Source organism: Delphinus delphis, chromosome 11 (genome assembly GCF_949987515.2).
Source record: "Delphinus delphis chromosome 11, mDelDel1.2, whole genome shotgun sequence".
NCBI lineage: Eukaryota > Metazoa > Chordata > Mammalia > Artiodactyla > Delphinidae > Delphinus > Delphinus delphis.
In genome coordinates, this window is record NC_082693.1 from 7,146,654 (window position 1) to 7,164,395 (window position 17,742).

General features: G+C 58.4%; 2 protein-coding genes and 1 non-coding gene across 5 annotated transcripts; all 3 read left to right on the forward strand.

Annotated features, from left to right (window-relative positions):
- Positions 1-22: 22 nt before the first annotated feature.
- Positions 23-1,953, forward strand: C11H12orf57 (chromosome 11 C12orf57 homolog). Its single transcript, XM_060026062.1, has 3 exons — positions 23-491; positions 790-966; positions 1,725-1,953. Exons 1-3 carry the CDS (start codon positions 440-442, stop codon positions 1,874-1,876), a joined length of 381 nt encoding a protein of 126 aa, XP_059882045.1. The 5' UTR covers positions 23-439; the 3' UTR covers positions 1,877-1,953.
- LOC132434620 (U7 small nuclear RNA) lies at positions 120-181 on the forward strand. Its single transcript, XR_009521343.1, has one exon. It is a non-coding gene; the product is annotated as a U7 small nuclear RNA (small nuclear RNA).
- A 449-nt stretch (positions 1,954-2,402) lies between the features above and the next one.
- PTPN6 (protein tyrosine phosphatase non-receptor type 6) lies at positions 2,403-17,545 on the forward strand. Of its 3 annotated transcripts, none has more exons than XM_060026064.1 (16): positions 2,403-2,639; positions 7,666-7,788; positions 7,987-8,181; positions 10,650-10,839; positions 10,996-11,112; positions 11,199-11,312; positions 11,469-11,565; positions 11,947-12,026; positions 12,201-12,350; positions 13,751-13,882; positions 13,994-14,148; positions 16,182-16,249; positions 16,350-16,501; positions 16,599-16,690; positions 17,047-17,187; positions 17,316-17,545. In XM_060026064.1, exons 1-15 carry the CDS (start codon positions 2,626-2,628, stop codon positions 17,159-17,161), a joined length of 1,794 nt encoding a protein of 597 aa, XP_059882047.1. In that variant the 5' UTR covers positions 2,403-2,625; the 3' UTR covers positions 17,162-17,187; positions 17,316-17,545. The 3 variants fall into 3 exon arrangements, with proteins under 3 accessions (XP_059882047.1, XP_059882046.1, XP_059882048.1); XM_060026063.1 differs by having other exon boundaries at positions 2,407-2,639; positions 17,356-17,545; XM_060026065.1 differs by lacking the exon at positions 2,403-2,639 and adding an exon at positions 7,450-7,587 and having other exon boundaries at positions 17,356-17,545.
- Positions 17,546-17,742: the final 197 nt, after the last annotated feature.

The following is a 17,742-nucleotide window of genomic DNA, read 5'->3' on the forward strand; positions in this document are numbered from 1 at the left end:
AAGCTGCAGTGTGCCCTGTTGCTTGTATAGCAGTAAAAATTAGGAAATGCCATGGGAGCTCACCCTCACCAATAGTGGAGTTGGTGGACATGCCACCTTCTCTCCAGGGCGTGTTCTGGTAGTGTTACAGCTCTTTTAGAATTTGTCTAGTAGGTTTTCTGGTTTTTGCCGGAAAACCCCCCACCATACAGTTTGTCTTTAACAATAGAATAATTTTAAGTAAGCTGTAAGAATTTCAGATTGTAGGTTAGCTCACTGTTCTCACGACGAGCTCGTTATTGGTTGTTAAAAATGGAGAAATGGAAGCGGTACCGTGAGGTTTCCGGCATAAGCTGATGCAATTTCCCTATCGCCCCACCCGCTGGGAGAGCCGCTCTAGGATATTGCTTGTTTCTCCTGGCTGTTTCTCGAGCGCGGTTGCACGTGTATCTTTTGTTCTATGGCGACCGCTTCTGCTCAAGCTGCAGCGTTGAGCGCCGAGCAGGCCAAGGGTGAGAAACCTTTTAGTTGTCGGGTGGGATTCTTGCTAAAGTAGAGTGCGGGAAAAAGATCTGGGGCGAGAGAAATGGCTGCGTTCGCTGGGAAATGCGGGTACTCGGTACCATACTCTGTCAATTAACAAGGGTCCTTGCTCCTGGAGCGAGAGATTCGGAGGCCGAGTTCCTTGGGTTACTATGGTTTCAGTTTGTTAAATAATTCCCTGCCCTCTTTCTTGTGTTTTCGGCTGGGCCCGCCGGCCGTGCGCCGATGCGTACCCGGGACTTCTTCCGGGATGCGTCTGTTGCACAGTGGTCCTGGCCGAGGTGATCCAGGCGTTCTCGGCGCCGGAGAACGCCGTGCGCATGGACGAGGCTCGGGACAACGCGTGTAACGACATGGGCAAGATGCTGCAATTCGTGCTGCCCGTGGCCACGCAGATTCAGCAGGAGGTTATCAAAGCTTATGGCTTCAGCTGCGACGGGGAAGGTGGGTCGGACGGGGATGGAGGAGAGAGCGATGGATCCCTTGGGTCTCCGAGCCGTAATCCCTTTTCTCGCCACACGGCGGCAGCCACACTCTAATAGTATTGGTACTCTGAGACCAGGGTCTGTTCATGAACTTGAGCCAAGCGAAGTCTGAAGTGAGCTTTCTAGTTACCATTAATTATACTGTTACACCATTTTAAGATGAGGAAACAGACTCTAGAAAGTGTCAGAGGTCACAGCCGAGTTGGACCTGAAACCCGTTCTGACGGCTTGTAGTGAGGTGTCTGCATGACAGTACAGTTCTGCAGCCCCTCCAAGGTGTTTCAACTCTTTTCTGTTTGAGGGTTGGCAGTTCAATTTCTTTGGGGAGATCAGGGTCTTCCCCAAGGGTGTTTACTGATTCGGCCCAACTGGCCCATGGCCCTCCTGTTCCTGGTTCTGGACTGGTGATCTTGTGGGTGTGTATCCTTTGGGGTCTTTTGACTAAAGTGCTAAAATGGTTCACCTGATGGTGGGCAGCACCCTGCTTCGGGATATTTTCATTCACTGCATCACAGCCAGTTGTGCCCCAGTGTAGACCAGGAAGTAGTTGATCCAAACCACACAGGGCAGAGGCCTGCATATGTCTTGTTTTGCAGACAGCTACCTGGGGCCAGAGCCAGAGTAGCCAGCGACTCCGGCTCAGGCTGCCCCCTCCTGCCATCTTGGGCACATCCGTCCGCTGGGGGTGTGGACTGATGCTCCTGTTTCCCTTCGCAGGTGTCCTTAAGTTTGCCCGCTTGGTCAAGTCTTACGAAGCCCAGGATCCCGAGATTGCCAGCCTGTCGGGCAAGCTGAAGGCGCTGTTCCTGCCGCCTATGACCCTGCCGCCCCACGGGCCTGCTTCGGGTGGCAGTGTGGCCGCCTCCTGAGGGTTGGCCCTCCCGTGGCACTGCTGGGGAAGGGAAGACCTTGGTGTTCCGGAGGATATAAATGTGCCTGTGACTTAGCCTTGCCGTCTGTCTTTTGTGACCCTGACAACCTCTGCGTCCTGGCCTGATGCGCTCTGCCTTTCGGGCTGCTCCATCTTCCTGTCCAGGTCCTCCCTGTGCTCCTGCTGGGCCCAACCAGCTCCGGGGCAGAGTGGGAGGGGCCGGCCCCTCAACGCCCTGGGTTGGGGGGCCCTGCACAGGCAGCCCCGCCTCTGAGGAGTGGGGCTTCCTGGGCTTTTCCTGAGGCCCCTTGGCTTCTGTGTGCTGGGAGGCTCCCCCATTGGTTGGTGCTCCCTTGGCCAGGGTTACTTCCTGGTCTCTGCCCGCAGCACCCATCCTCCCTCAGCTCCGTCGGCCGGAGCGCCAGGTGGAGCTCCAGGTGGCTCCTCCCTTCCCCAGGGAAGGAGGCGGGGCACAGGCAGGCGGCGCTGGACCGCGGCGTGGGGCTGGAGAGAGAAGCCAGCTGCTGTGGGCGGTCTAAGGCCAGCCCCTCCCCACCTGTCCCTTTTCCGGGTTTATTAAGTCCAGGGGCTTGTCCCTGTGGCATCTTGGCCTGGCGGGCAGCATCGAGAGGAAAGTGGCTGAGTTCTGAGTGTTCTTCCTCACCTTGGGCCACTGCACGGCTGCGGCTCGGGCTCAGCCCCGCCCCCTGTGGCCATCTGCCTGTGACTCGCTACCCCTCTCGGGAAATGCTGTCCCATGGGTAAGTCCCCTGCTCTGCTTGCATATCATGGTCCTCTGTTCATTTGGGAGGGAGGGGCAGTATTCCTGCTCACTCCTGACAGGTGTGTGACCACGAGTGCGACCTGCCTCTGCCCCCTGCCCTGGGTCTGCTTCCCCGAAAGATGTCAGGAACTCCGGGCTCATTCGTAGCCCTCCGCACCACCAGCCCCCTTCTCTAGCACTTTCTCCATGACAGATGAATATTTCTTCTCACCATTGCACTTCTCCCTTCACCCTCTGGTCCCCTGCTTCTGCCATCTGCTTAGGATCTGTCCCCCTGGGGAGCCCACGTCACCTGAATGAAACATTACACGTCTGAAAGGCAAATCTGAGAAGGCTCCCCTGTTCCCACTAAACTTCCCAGTATCCTTCATTCAGATTTCCTTCAGTTTCCCTGCACTCCTCTGCCTCAATTCATTCAACAGATACCTGTTGAGCATCTGTTATACGCCAGGTGCTTTTTAAGGTGCTGCCAATACTGTAGCAAACAAGAGAGACATGGTCCCTGCTCTCACAGAGCTTCACTCACTCCAGTGGAAGGTGACAGACTGCCCAAGGAACCCACTAAGTAGGATAATTGCAGGTTCTCAGAAGTGTTACCCAGAAAATGAAACAGCTTCACGTGCTAGTAAGTGACTGCGGTGCCAGTGGCGTCACTGGCTGGAGGGGGCAGGGAGGGCTTTCCTGAGGAGGTGACACAGGAGGGGGAGCCAGGCTCCAGTGCCCCTGGGCGGAGGGAACGGCCAGTGCAAAGGCCCTGCTGTGAGAACAAACTAAAGGACAGTGCCTGCAGCAGAGCAGGCCAGTGGGGAGGGCCGGGACAGACCAGGCCTTGCTGGAGTTTGGATGCTCCAGTGAGGACCTGCTTGGCGTGTTGGTGAGTTGATGGGTTGGTCACCCCCGAGTCCTGCAGGTTCTTGCTTCTCACACTGACATCTGCCCTGGGGTGGGCCCTGCCTCCCCCAGTGCACACCTTGTCTCCTTCAGCCCTGATGTCAAGGTTTTGATTGAGTTGCCTGGTCCCTGATCCCTTCCGCACTCCCGCCTCGGTCGTTTTCCTACCACGTGGTTGGCCAGGCCCCTCCTGGGACAGAGTCCTTCCTTGGGTCCCCAGCCTGCCCCTGTGAGACCCTCTGCCGTGGGTCCCAGCCTCTGAGAGCAGCTCAGCTCAGCCACAGTGCCCTGCTCACACCCAGCGCTGCCACAGTGGGTCCTGTGCCTGCCACCCGGGTGCCTTTGCAGATCCTGCCTCTGCAGGAGCGCCGGCCCCTGTGGCCTCCTCATGGGCTGTGCCAGTGCCCTGCCTCCTCCAGCAGTGGCTGGTGTGGTGGGAAGGGCAGTGGCCTCACATCAGACAGCCTTGGTTGGTTTGTTGCCTTCCCCTTACTAGCTTGTGACCTTGGGCAAGTTACTTCTCTGAGGCTTAGTTTTTGTTTCTAAAATTGGGCTAATGAGACCTACTAATAATGTTGGCCTGTGGATTAATAATGCCACATAGAAGGTGTTCGTGCCAAAAACTTACTTCATGTTGGTCTTTTGTATCCGTATTTGGGAAATATTGTTAAGCTCATTTATCAGGTAGGGATACTGAGGCTCAGGGAACTTCAAGAACTTTCTAGATATTATTTCACCTTCTTTGCTCTTCCAGACTGCCTGTCTTTCTGCATCCCCCTTGATCTTCATCTCTACCTTTATTTCCTTGCTTTCCAAGTGAATAATTTTCTCTTCGGAATTAGTAGACCCTCTCTTTTGTAACTCTCAGCTTCCTCGAGCCTGTTTTCCTCCCTTAAAAAAAAATTCAGAAAAATAACTCCTACATCACAGGGATGTCTGAGGCCCAGATGGGATTGTGTGTGTGTGTGTGCAAGTGCTCTGTGAACTCCAGAGCACTTATGTCAAGGGAAGGGAGGTGCTTCTTATTTATTTTCGTGCCAGAGGACAGCAGAGACAGTACATCTCATCCTGGTGTCTGCCTGTCTTCTGGCTTGACCCCCTTCAGAGAAATGCCTGCTGCTTCCGTGGTCCGGAGTTTCTGGGTTCTTAGTTAGTTTCTCTCCACCAAGTGGTGTAAAAGCTTCAGAAGGAGAGTGGCCTGTGGCCAGGGTGCAGGGAGTGTTCAGTGTCGAGCATGGACCTGCAGCTTCGTGTGTGGTCAGGATGTGGTGTCCACGTGTGGGTGTTTGCACCCAACCAGGTACGTGCGTAGATGGACGTGGATATGGTGAGGTGTACGTAGTGGGGCTGTGTGTGCATAAGTGGATGCTTGTGTGCTGTGTGTGTGCGCGTGTGTGTATACTCGTCTGTATATGACGAGTAGGGTGTGCGTGTGTAGGACCGGACCTGGGCTTGGGACCAAGTATGTGCCTGGGTCCGGATGAGCTTGGTTATTGGACACATACTCTGTGCGAGGCATGGAGCTAAGTTTTGACCCCTTGGAGGTGAGCCAGACTGGCAGCGGACCCCCTGTGGTAGAGAAGGCGATGTCCACCTCCTTCTTGCCCCCTGCTGTGGGGGTGAGTTCATGGTCTTTCAGGGCGGCTGTCCAAGACTGGAGGTAGTCAGTGTTAGACCATGCAATAAACAGACCAAGCAAGGCTCCCAGGGCCCCAGAAAGAGGTGGAAAAAAGAAGCCCTTCTTGGGGTGGGGGGGAAATTGATGTTCAAAAAATGATAAAGTAGCCAACATAAGAAAATAGACTTTGGTTGGGCTGGAGCACTTTGTTATTTATTTTCCTTACTTTTTGAGGCACAGCATACGTCACGTGCATGAATATTGAACATCACATTTATTCCGTGTATAAACCACCCAGATCGCGATGTAGAGCATGCCCAGTACCGCAGAAGTGTCCCAGGAGTTGCCACCTCCCAGTCAGTTTACTTATTTTTATAAAGGTAATACGTGCCCATGATATAACCTTCAAAAAGGTGGAAGGGAGAAGGAAAGGTCCCTCCCAGCCCTCTCCTCCAGCCACCTGGTCCCCCTCCCTAGGGAAGCCACCAACAGGAGTTTCTTGCATCTGTTTCGTTGGGCTTCTTTCCTCTTGCTTTGGTTTGTATTTGGAATTACAGGGAGCATGGCAAGCTTTTAGTGTTTAGGGCCTCTCCAGGTCAACCGGCCCTGAGAATAAGCCCTGGAAGGCCCTGCGCCCCCAGCCCCAGTCCCAGGAGACAGGCCTCTGGTCAGAGTCCTGAACTCCAGTGGATTCAGACCAGACCCCCTTGGCAAGAACCTACAGCTCAGGCATAGGGTGGACGCACCCATGGGTGCTGGTGGCTCCGCCCACACCTGCTTCCCTAGGTCTGCTCCTTACCTGACTGCAGGGTTGGGGCCAGATGGATGGGCCAAAGCCTGAGGACAAGAAGCAGAGAAGGTGCAAGTTGGACAGGGCATAGGGGTCATTCTGTCTATCCCTCTGCCCCAGGGCACCTCTTCAGCTATGTGTGTCAAGGGAGGGGAGGGCATCCCTCTGTAGGCATCTTCCTGGCCTTGGCAATTACGGAGTCTCCCCCTCCCACTGCGACCCTAATGGAAGAGTCTCCCAACCTCTGTTCTTTATTTTTTAGCTTTTTATTTTTATTTTACTTTTTAAAATATTTATTTATTTATTTTTTGGCTGCGTCAGGATTTAGTTGGGGCATGCGGGCTCTTCGCTTAAGTTGCGGTGCGTGTGCGGGCTTCTCTCTAGTTGTGGCACGCGTGGCATGTGGGATCTTAGTTCCCCAACCAGGGATCGAACTGGCGTCCCCTGCATTGCAAGATGGAGTCATTTTTTTAAAAATTTATTTTTAATTATTTTATTTTATTTATTTGTTTTTGGCTGCATTGGGTCTTTGTTGCTGCACGCGGGCTTTCTCTAGTTGCGGCGAATGGGGCTACTCTTTGTTGCGGTGTGCGGGCTTCTCACTGCGGTGTCTTCTCTTGTTGCAGAGCATGGGCTCTAGGCGCGTGGGCTCAGCAGTTGTGGCTCGCAGGCTCTAGAAAGCAGGCTCAGTAGTTGTGGCGCACGGGCTTAGTTGCTCTGCAGCATGCGGGATCTTCCCAGACCAGGGCTCGGACCCGTGTCCCCTGCATTGGCAGGCGGATTCTTAACCACTGCGCCACCAGGGAAGCCCCAGCTCTTTATTTTTTTATTGGAGTACAGTTCCAACCTCTGTTCTTTGAAGCCCTGAGTCCTGGCATACAGTAGCTAAAATCACTGGCTTTGGAACCAGGCCGTCTGGTTTGCATCCTGGCACCGCCACTTACTGACTGTGTGACCCTGGGCGAGCTCCCTACACGCCCTGAGCCCCAGGTTCCTTGTCTGGAAAATGGGGATAACGAAGGTACATGCTTCATGGGGCTATGGTGATGACACATCAGATAAGGCATGTAAATATCATACAGGACAGTGCCTGGCATACAGACTCCATTAGTGACAGTTGCCACCGTCACCATCATCGGTGGCATGGACCAGGGAAGGCTGCGTGGAAGTGGCTGGCGGAGCAGGAGTAGACGGCGCGTGACTGGGCGGCTTCCCACGTGCCGAGAATGATCTGTGCCCGGAGTGCGCCAGGCGCACGTGTGTCCTTACTCGGGTGTCCCCCCATGTGTGGAGGGCCTCGCTCCCGAGGCCTTTGATGACAGGCGTGTGGGAAGTGGGCCCCCCCGCGCCCACTGCCACCCCGCGCAGCTTCTCCCCACTCTGCTCTAAAACGAGAAGTACAGTGAGTTCCCCCAAGGGGTCGGCCGCGCCCCTTCCTGTCCCCGCCCTGCCGGCTGCCCCAGGCCAGTGGAGTGGCAGCCCCAGAACCAGGACGGCAGTGGTGAGGTGACCTGGGCGCTGAGAGCCTCGGGAGGCTTAGCCCCAGCGTTCTCCACCTGCCCGGACTCAGCAGCTCCACCCTGTTGCCTGCACCCCCTTCCCCCCGGGCACCCCCAGGATGGTGAGGTAAGGGCCGGGGACCCTGGGTAGGCAGGAGGTGGGGTGCCCCAGGGCCCTCTCCTCACTGCCCTCCTGGCCTCCCAGGTGGTTTCACCGAGACCTCAGTGGGCTGGATGCCGAGACCCTGCTCAAGGGCCGAGGGGTCAACGGGAGCTTCCTGGCTCGGCCCAGTCGCAAGAACCAGGGCGACTTCTCCCTCTCCGTCAGGTGGGTGGCCCGAGGCTCTAGCCGGGGCCAGGACTTGGCCTCTCACTCTGGTTGCCCAGGCCCCAGCACGCCCGGGCCCTGTGTGTGTCCAACCCGCCCCCGTGTGCGCTCCCTGCCCAGGACCCCCGCCCATCCCCCACGCCGTCCCCACCTCCGCTCTCGCATCCACTGGCGTCACCTCCGCCCGGTGCCCTGCAGGGTGGGGGATCAGGTGACCCACATTCGGATCCAGAACTCGGGGGATTTCTACGACCTGTATGGAGGGGAGAAGTTCGCGACGCTGGCAGAGCTGGTGGAGTACTACACGCAGCAGCAGGGCGTCCTGCAGGACCGCGATGGTACCGTCATCCACCTCAAGTACCCGCTGAACTGCTCAGACCCCACCAGTGAGAGGTGAGGGGCTTCGCGCCCTGGCCCAGCCCACGGAGAGGAGGGCTGGCCTCCACCCCAAGTGCCCCTCCCCCCCCGCCCCCGCCCCCGCTCCTTCTCAGGGCTCTGTGGGGCCTCTTCCCTCCATGTGATCCTGGGGCCCCTTTCCATCAACCACTGAGGAAGCAAGAGAAGGTCCCCTCGCCCTTCTCCAGGGTCCCTGTCTGCCAGCAGCGCAGGCTCTACTAGTGCCCGAGAGGCCACTTCTCGTGGCTGTGTTCCCAGCAGTCTGGCTCTGTTGTTAGAAAGAGCTTCTTCTTACCTGGAACAGAATCTGCCCTCCTGTAACTGTTCCCTCCCCAGCAGGGGTTAATACAGGGACAGGCTGATGTTGAGGAACAGCGTAGGGGCCAGCGTTTATGAGGACACTTAGTGCCTCATCTCAGCAACCCGTGAGGACGGGTCTGCCCTCTTGGGCTGGGTGGAGCTGGACGAGTCCCTTGACCAGAACCCAGATCATTGAAAACTGTGTGATGGGTGTGTAAGGGGCCTAGTACCTGGGCACAGGGTAATACTCCAGGCATCTTTTTGGCTCCAAAGATGTGGTCCCCAAAACTGGGTTGGCTACTTCCCATGCAATCTCCCCAGTGCACGGGTGGAGGGTGGTGGGACCCTAACACTCAGCAGGACATGGTGGCTCATGTTATAGCTTCATCTCCATGACAGCTCCCATTGAGGGGAAGGGCAGCTGAACAACTCTGGGGTGTTTTTTTTTTCACACTCCTAGGGCCAAGTCAACTTGCCCTTGTCCTGTATTTGTGTATCGACGGTTGAAATGATTCTGAACTTGGATTCTGTCCGCTTTCAGTCTCTCTGACATGCATGCCTCCCAGCGCGCATTCATATTCTTTTCAAGTCAGTGATTGAAACTTAGCCCTGGATGAGGCTGAGATAAAGGCCCTGGGGCCCCCCCCGGAGACCTCTTTCCCGTGAACATGAAGCCACTGATCCCCTTCCTGTGAAGCTACCTCTTCTAGGAGGGAAGCCACATTGATGACCTTGCTGGGGGCTGCCCTTTCTTGCCCTTTTCCTGCACCCCACCTGCAACATTCATGGGGATTTTCCACCCAGACTCTCTTGAGCTCTTCATGTCCTGGCTTCCTCCTCGTCCTGGCCAGGATCTGCCCTGCTGGCTGCTGCAGGAAGAGGGTGGAGCTGGAAGAGGGATGGAGCTGAGCAGACCCCCTGGGAGGGGCCTGAGGCCTGGGTTCCAACTGGGGCTGGGAGAAGTCGAGGACCAAGGATCGAGGGAATCAAGACCAGGGCAGCTGACTCCAAGAGGCCCTTTTGGTTACCCGTGCCAGGAGGCCTGGGCTCACCCTTGACCCTGGGAGTGTGTGGAGGAGGCTCTTTCTCCAAACCTCCACTTGTGTTCTCGCAGCTGCCCCACCCCCTCTGTGGGAATTTGCATTTGTCCCCTCACTGGCTAGCTCTCCCCTGTGGTCAGCCTGACATTTGCATGGAAACTTCCTCATCCTGGGGCCTGGGGGAAGCGGGTTAGCCCCCTCTCCATAGCCCTGGGGACCTGGCCTATCCCCGAGTGATGGGATGGGGTGGCCCAGGGGGTCCTGGACAGGGCAGGAGACTCTGGAAGTCTCTGAGCTGCAGTCTCCTTGGGGCAGGAGTGAGATGGGGCGGGACAGACTGGCCCCCTCCCTCCTTCTCCCCGTTCCTGCGGTTGGAAAATGCCCCCCCTCCCCTGGTCCCTGGGCTGAGGAAACCTCACAACCTCACTTCTCACTCTCTCCCCAGAAGGAGTTTTGTGTTTTTTCCATCACGTGGTTTCCTGTGGGGCTGGGCATTGCGGGGCTACAGTTTCCTCCTGGGAAGGGGGTGTGCTTTGGGGAAAGGTCCTAGTTCTGCTTTCTGCCCCTCTGAGCCCCTCTGAGCCCCTCTAACAGCTCGTTCAGTGACATCATCCCAGGCACCCCAGAGCCCCCAAACCACTCTTACCCAGCGGGGTTGTCTGCCTTCCCGGCCCCCCGGGGGACTTCTCCCCATTATGCCTCCCTTGTGACTTCCGTCTCTCCATCCCCAGCCCTGTGGGGTTTGGCCTCTGCATTTGTTCCCCTAGCCCAGCCCTGTCTTTCATGGAGACCCTTCCTGGATTTCTCCCCTCCAAGTATTCTGCATATGGCCTGCCTGTCTGCCTTTGTCTTAAACTTTCAGAGGTGGGCCTGCTTAGAAGTCCTGAGGCTCGCCTCTTATCAGCAAGGGCCTTGGCCAGTGTGCAATCACCCAGCCTCAGTTTCTTCATCTGCAGAATGGGTAGTATCTACCTCTCAGCATTTCTGTGATGGTGGTGGGTTTGAAAGCATATAGCAGAGTGCCTGCACGTGGCAGGTGCCTGGTTTCCCTGCCCCCTCCGTGAATGTCTACCCAGCACCTGCCCCTGGCCTCGGTCTCACCTCCCCGGGTGCTGTCTTCTCTAGGTGGTACCATGGCCACATGTCTGGAGGGCAGGCAGAGACACTGCTGCAGGCCAAGGGTGAGCCCTGGACTTTTCTCGTGCGTGAAAGTCTCAGCCAGCCTGGAGATTTTGTGCTGTCCGTGCTCAGCAACCAGCCCAAGGCTGGGCCGGACTCCCCTCTCAGAGTCACCCACATCAAGGTCATGTGTGAGGTAAGGCATCTGGGTAGTGGGGCGGCATCCTGCTGGGGGTCCATCTGTGCGCCAGCGTTGCCTGTGGGGAGGGTCAGCCCGGGCTTCGGTCTGAGGCTGGGGGTCCAGGGAGGGAGGCTCGGGTCCTGAGAGGTGGCCTGACTCGGCCCCCCTCAGGGTGGACGCTACACAGTGGGCGGTTCGGAGACCTTCGACAGCCTTACGGACCTGGTGGAGCATTTCAAGAGGACGGGGATCGAGGAGGCCTCGGGCGCCTTCGTCTACCTGCGGCAGGTGAGGGGTGGGCCAGGCTGCCTCCTTCCTTCCCCTGAGCTTCTGAGCTCTAGAAGCGGCTGACTTCTCGCCCTCCCTCGCCCCAGCCGTACTACGCCACGAGGGTGAACGCAGCTGACATTGAGAACCGGGTCTTGGAACTGAACAAGAAGCAGGAGTCGGAGAACACAGCCAAGGCTGGCTTCTGGGAGGAGTTTGAGGTGTGTGAGGGGGCCAGCAGGGCAAAGGGCCTGGGGTCCCAGGCAGACCCCGTCCCCTCTCTCCCCACCCCTTCCACTGATCTGCCCCACGTCTTCGCCAGCCGTGGATGGCCTTCTCCAGGGCCTGGGGCTCCATTTCCCCCTCTTGCCCCACAGAGTCTGCAGAAGCAGGAGGTGAAGAACTTGCACCAGCGGCTGGAAGGGCAGCGGCCAGAAAACAAGAGCAAGAACCGTTACAAGAACATCCTTCCGTGTGAGTGCCCTATCCCTGGGCAGCCTCCAGCCCTCCCACATCCATTCACCCAGGAGACTCCCCTTCCGCCAGCTGGCCTCGCCCCATCTCAGAGGGCCTCTTCCTCCAGCTCAAGGGGGGACCCCTCTCCACCCGCAATAGCCTCCCCTCCTCCAAAAAGCCTCTGCTCCTCCCAGAGGGGCCTCCGGCACCCCACCCCCACCCCCTTCTTCCTCTGAAACCTCCAGCCCCACCCCACACAGATCCCTCCCCCCATACAGATCCCCCATCCCTGCCTGCCCGCAGGGCTCTGAGAGCTCATGGCTTCTGGGCAAGAAAGGCCTGGAAACTCAGGAAGGGTCTGACCCATGCCTTTCTTGCTTCCTCTCTGCTCACTCCCAGTCGACCACAGCCGAGTTGTCCTGCAGGGACGCGACAGTAACATCCCTGGGTCCGACTACATTAACGCCAACTACGTCAAGGTGGGTGTGCCCGCCGGTCATGGGGGAGGGGGGGCTGGGCCCTGGGGACCCCCGTTCGTGGGGGGGCTGGGTCCAAACATGCACGGGCGAAGCCAGAGCTGTTGCCTTGGGTGGCTGAGTGTGGCAGGGGTGCGAGGGGCTCACAGTCCTGCGTGTCTCTGCACCCGCGTCCAGAACCAGCTGCTAGGCCCTGATGAGAATGCTAAGACCTACATCGCCAGCCAGGGCTGCCTGGAGGCCACAGTCAACGACTTCTGGCAGATGGTGTGGCAGGAGAACACCCGTGTCGTCGTCATGACCACCCGGGAGGTGGAGAAGGGCCGGGTAAGCCAAGCCACGTGCCATGAGCCCCCCAGTGGTCGCCCGCCACCATTAAGCCAAAGAGACTTGGGGCACCTCGGAGGGCAAGGGTCCTACCTTGTTGGGAAACTGAGGCACGAGGTCTGGGTACACGCTGACTCCCGGATCCCCGCTTCCCACCCTGGGCTCCCCTGACCACCAGACCCAGATTTCCAGTGGCCTCTTTCCTTAAAGTGTCCCTCTGTTCCGCTCTGGGCAGCAGCCCTTCCTGTTCTCTTGGCCTCATAATACTGTCTGGAGTCAACCCCAAACCCTCACGCCACAGGCAAGCTACCTCCCTGCCTGCAGGCTGCCCCCTTCCCACGGCACCCTCTGCAGTGGAGTGGCCATGACCTGTGCAGAGCACACACTGCACCAGGCTGCTCCCTCTGAGAACCCTGCCATGGCTCCCAGCTGCCTTCAGAGCAGTCACACTGCCGGACCTGGCGCTCAGGCCTCCTGGCTGCCCTCCAGCCCTCGCTGCCTCTGACCGGCCAGGGTCCCTAAGGTTTCCATGCCTCTGCACGAGCTCATTTCCGCTAGGGACTGACTTCCTGGCTCTGCACTCTCTCTGCCTCACAGACTCCTCGCTTTTTCTTTTTTCCTTTCTTTCTTTCTTTTCGGTTGCATTGGTTCTTCGTTGCTGCGTGTGGGCTTTCTCTAGTTGCAGCGAGCGGGGGCTACTCTTCGTTCGTTGCAGTGTGCGGGCTTCTCATTGCAGTGGCTTCTCTTTGTTGTGGAGCACGGGCTCTAGGCACGCGGGCTGCAGTAGTTGTGGCATGTGGACTCAGTAGTTGTGGCTCACGGGCTCTAGAGCGCAGGCTCAGTAGCTGTGGCGCACGGGCTTAGTTGCTCCGCGGCATGTGGGATCTTCCCGGACCAGGGCTCGAGCCCGTGTTCCCTGCATTGGCAGGTGGATTCTTAACCACTGTGCCACCAGGGGAGCCCGACTCCTCGTTTTGTGAAGACCCAGCTCAAATGCTCCCTCCTCTGTGAAGCTGTCCCTGATTTCCTCCGTTCCCAAGAGGGAGGATTAGTCTCTCCCTCCCCCCAGCTCCTCAGCGGCTCTGGTCCCCCGCTCACCTATCTCTCTGTGAGCTCCTGTAGACACAGGGGCAGAGGCTGCGTTTTACTTGTGTCTAACTCCAGCCCGGTTTGCACAGCTTCAGGTTCAGTGCGTGTGCCAGCCAACGTGCACTGAATGACTTGTTAAGTGGCTGGTGAGGTCTCACCACCTGTAAGAGGCCGAGCCAGGCCCTATGTCTCTGACTCTTGGCCATTTAATTTGTTCATCCATTGGATGCTGACGGGGCCAGCGCCAGGGACTCAGGCCCTGCTCGAGGTGGGCACAGGCCTGAGTCCCCACCTTTACCCTCCCTTTTCAGAACAAATGTGTCCCATACTGGCCAGAGGTGGGCACTCAGCACGTTTATGGACTCTACGCTGTAACCAACTGCAGGGAACACGACGCAGCTGAGTACAAACTCCGCACCTTACAGGTCTCCCCGCTGGACAATGTGAGTGGCCCCTGCCCCATGCCCGGGGCCCTCCTCACACCTGTTCTCTTTGGTTGGGTCGAATGAGGCCATGCGTGGGAGCAGGGGGCACTGACTATGTCCTTGACCCAGGGGGACCTGGTTCGGGAGATCTGGCACTACCAGTACCTGAGCTGGCCTGACCACGGGGTCCCCAGCGAGCCTGGGGGTGTCCTCAGCTTCCTGGACCAGATCAACCAGCGGCAGGAAAGTCTGCCTCACGCAGGGCCCATCATCGTGCACTGCAGGTGAGAATAAGAATGATGATGATGTTATTATTAATAATAATCATCAAAGTAGTAGCTGGCAAGTGAGTACTGCCGAGTGCCACGTGCACTTGTAAGCAGTTTACATATTAACTCATCTAACGCCCCCCCCCCCCCCCCCCCCCCGGCCTCTACCTCTTCTGGGTTCCCTGATGCTGTTTTTTGTTTTGTTTTGGCCATGCCGTGTGGCGTGTGGGATCTCAGTTCCCGCACCAGGGATGGAACCCGCGCCTCCTGCATTGGGAGTGAGGAGTCTTAACCTCTGGACCACCAGGGAAGTCCCTGGGTTCCCTGATGACTCCACACCCATGGGTGGAGCTTAAGCTTGAACCAAGCCCATTGTTTGATCCTGTGCCTGGTGGGTGGGCTTCCTCAGAGACTTCCCTGGATGTAGCATCTAGTCCAACCCTGCCACATACAGATGAGGAAACAGGCCCAGCCTCTTGCCAGGTCACCGCTGGTCAGTGGGGGAGCCTGGAGCAGGGCTCACGGTAGACCCAGGTCCTGGTCACTCCTGTTTTCTCAGACGCGCCTACCCAGCCGGTGTTTCTGGTTTTTCTCCTTGGGGTTGGTGTAGCTCCCCATCCCTTCTCTTTTCCGTCTGCAGCCCTGGCGGCAGGCTGAGGCTTCTTCATTGCTGCGACCTATCTCTCCCTTCCCGCCAGTGCCCCCAACTCAGCCCTTGGGCTTATGCACCACTGGCTGCACTGGAGACCCTCATGTTCATGATCAGGAGACCCCATTCCTACTAAGGGGGGAAGCTGAGGGGTCAGCAAGGAGGAGCAGGTGTCCCATCAGGCCTGAGGGGGATGGGAGGCAGCAGGCACAGGGTCCCGGACAGACTTGCTGCTCAAAATTCCAGCTCCTCCACTCACCAGCTGTGCGATCTTGGGCAAAGGACTTCCCTTCTCTGACCCCTGGATTCTTGTCCGTAAAATCAGGGTCTTATAGGGTTGTTGTGAGTGTGAGACCCTCTCACTGTGTCTGGAATACAGTAAATGCCCAAGAATGGGAATTGTTAATGCTTTAATAACTCCCGTCAGGCAGGGAATGGGGAAATGGGAATCTGCTCTGTCCTCTGCCCTTCCAGCTCCCTCCACGTGACCCCGGGGCCGTGAGGGCTGGGGCTTCCTCCTTCTGCCCCACCAGCAATTGTGAGTCCTGGGGCAGGGCCGGGGGGGCTGCGTCTGGAGGTGCCCCCTACGTGCTGCCTCAGGGACTCTGCCTCCAGGCCGTTCCCCCCCCTTCTTGAAATCCCCATGGCCTTAATTTAGACGTTACAGGAAGGAAGTGGGTGAGGGGGTGTTATTTTTGACAATCTGGGTTTGAAATTAGACAGTGCAACTCAGGGCATTGGCCTGACTGGCCTAGCCGAGGGGGTGGCACTGGGGTCTGTGTGCGGTCCTGAGGCTCCTGGGGTCTGTTGCAGCAGAGGGTGGGGAGAAGGCAGACTTCCTGCTGCGATACTACCCCAAGTTGCCTGAGCCCGGTGGCTCCCGAGGCCTGCTGTCTTGGACGCTGCCCTTGCCCTGCCATCAGGATCTGAAGAAAAAGGGAAATGGAGCCTTGCCGAAAGATGCTCCCGAGGCGAGGAGGGCAGCCTCGCTGGGGCCAAGGCTGTGGGAGAGGGCCGGGGAGGCCCAGAGTACCAGGGGAGCAGGCAGGATGTGGTCGGGGAATGGGGTCCCAGACCTCCTGGGGTGGGGGGCAGAGTGAGGAGTGGAAGCAGGCGGTGGAGTGTGGTGCTGGGAAGGAAAGTGATGGGTGTCTGGGGAGCAGCGTCTTAGCACTTGAGAGCCAGCTTCTGCCCCCAGATCCCTTGGCTGGAGTGATGAGCACGGGTGCAGAGTTGGGCAGACTTCCACCCTGCCTACCTTCCCAGTGACCCTGCCTGGTTCCCTAAGCCCCGCCCCTGCCGGTGCTGTGCTGACACCCCGCCCCCGGCCCCCCCTGCCCTGCCGCCGCTTCCCGGCTAGTGCAGGCTGGGCCTCTGATGGTGCCCCTCCTCTCCGCAGCGCCGGCATTGGCCGCACCGGCACCATCATTGTCATCGACATGCTTATGGAGAGCATCTCCACCAAGGGTGAGGGTGACCTGTGGGAGATGCGGGGCAGGTGGGGGAGCGGCCCCCCGTGTCCACCACCTCTGCCCAGGGCCTGACGTCCAGCTGCCCTCCCTGCCAGGCCTGGACTGTGACATCGACATCCAGAAGACGATCCAGATGGTACGGGCCCAGCGCTCGGGCATGGTGCAGACGGAGGCGCAGTACAAGTTCATCTACGTGGCCATCGCCCAGTTCATCGAAACCACCAAGAAGAAGCTGGAGGTCATGCAGGTGCGGGCAGAGCATGGCCTGGAGGGGCCGAGGGGGGCAGTGGGCATTGCCCGGTGCTGCTGGGACCACTGGCCTCCCACCACATTTCTTCCCACAGTCCCAGAAGGGCTGGGAGTCGGAGTACGGGAACATTACCTACCCCCCAGCCATGAAGAATGCCCATGCCAGGGCCGCCCGCACCTCCTCCAAGTGAGTGGCCCCACCTCCCACCTCCCAGTGCCTGCCCCTTTCTCTTCCCCAGCCCGACCCGTCCTTTCCAGGGAGGTTCGGGTTAAAGTTCAAGCTTGGTTCTTACAAGCTGTGTTCACAAGTGTCTCCTGAGTGCCCTCCACGTGGGGCCGGTGCTAGGCACTGATGTGTGAGATGGGGCCTCTGCCCCCAAAGCAGCTTCTAGTCTAGTGTAAGGACACTGTCAGGACTGGTCTCCTTGCTCTCCTGGCCTCAGTCTGCTCACCTGTGAGATGGGGGTGGCCCCGAGGGGCTGCTGGTGCTGGAGACCCCTGCCCTGTGTCCTTACTGCCCGCACCCACCTGCCCCGCCTGCAGACACAAGGAGGACGTGTATGAGAACGTGCACAGTAAGAACAAGAAGGACGAGAAGGTGAAGAAGCAGCGGTCGGCGGACAAGGAGAAGAGCAAGGGTTCCCTGAAGAGGAAGTGAGCTGGGCCCGTCCTGGGGCGGCCATGGTACGGCCCCTCCCTGGCCTGCCCTCAGGGGCCCCCAGGCTCGGTGCTCTCCCTGGGACGGACGGGGCGGCTGCGGCCTCACCCTGTCTTCCCAACCCAACCAGACCTGTGTCTTGTCCCCCCTCCAGGTCCAACCCCGTCTTATCCCTTCCTTCCCTGTCTCTGCAGCCTCAGCCCTGTCCCTGCAGAGGCCTCCAGTGGAAGACCCAGAGCCTGAACCTCGGAGCCTGGCCCCCATTCCATTGTAATTTAAATGGCCATGTCCCCGCCTCCCTCTCCCAGCCCCTGTATATAGCCCAGCAAGGCCCCTGGCAGGGCCGGGCCCTTCTCTTGTAAATAAAGCCTCTAGGTCACTGTGTGTGGGTCTCTAACTCTGTGTGCCTGGGTGGGAGGGGGAGGCGGGCAGGGAGTGCAACATGTGGACACAGAAGGCTGGGCCTTCACAGTCTGACACACGAGTGTGAGTGTGGGTCAGCTTCCGCCGTCTCGTCCCTTTAAAGTGGAGGACGATCCTGCAAGGGTGGTCGTGAAGATCACTGAGATCAGGGATGATGA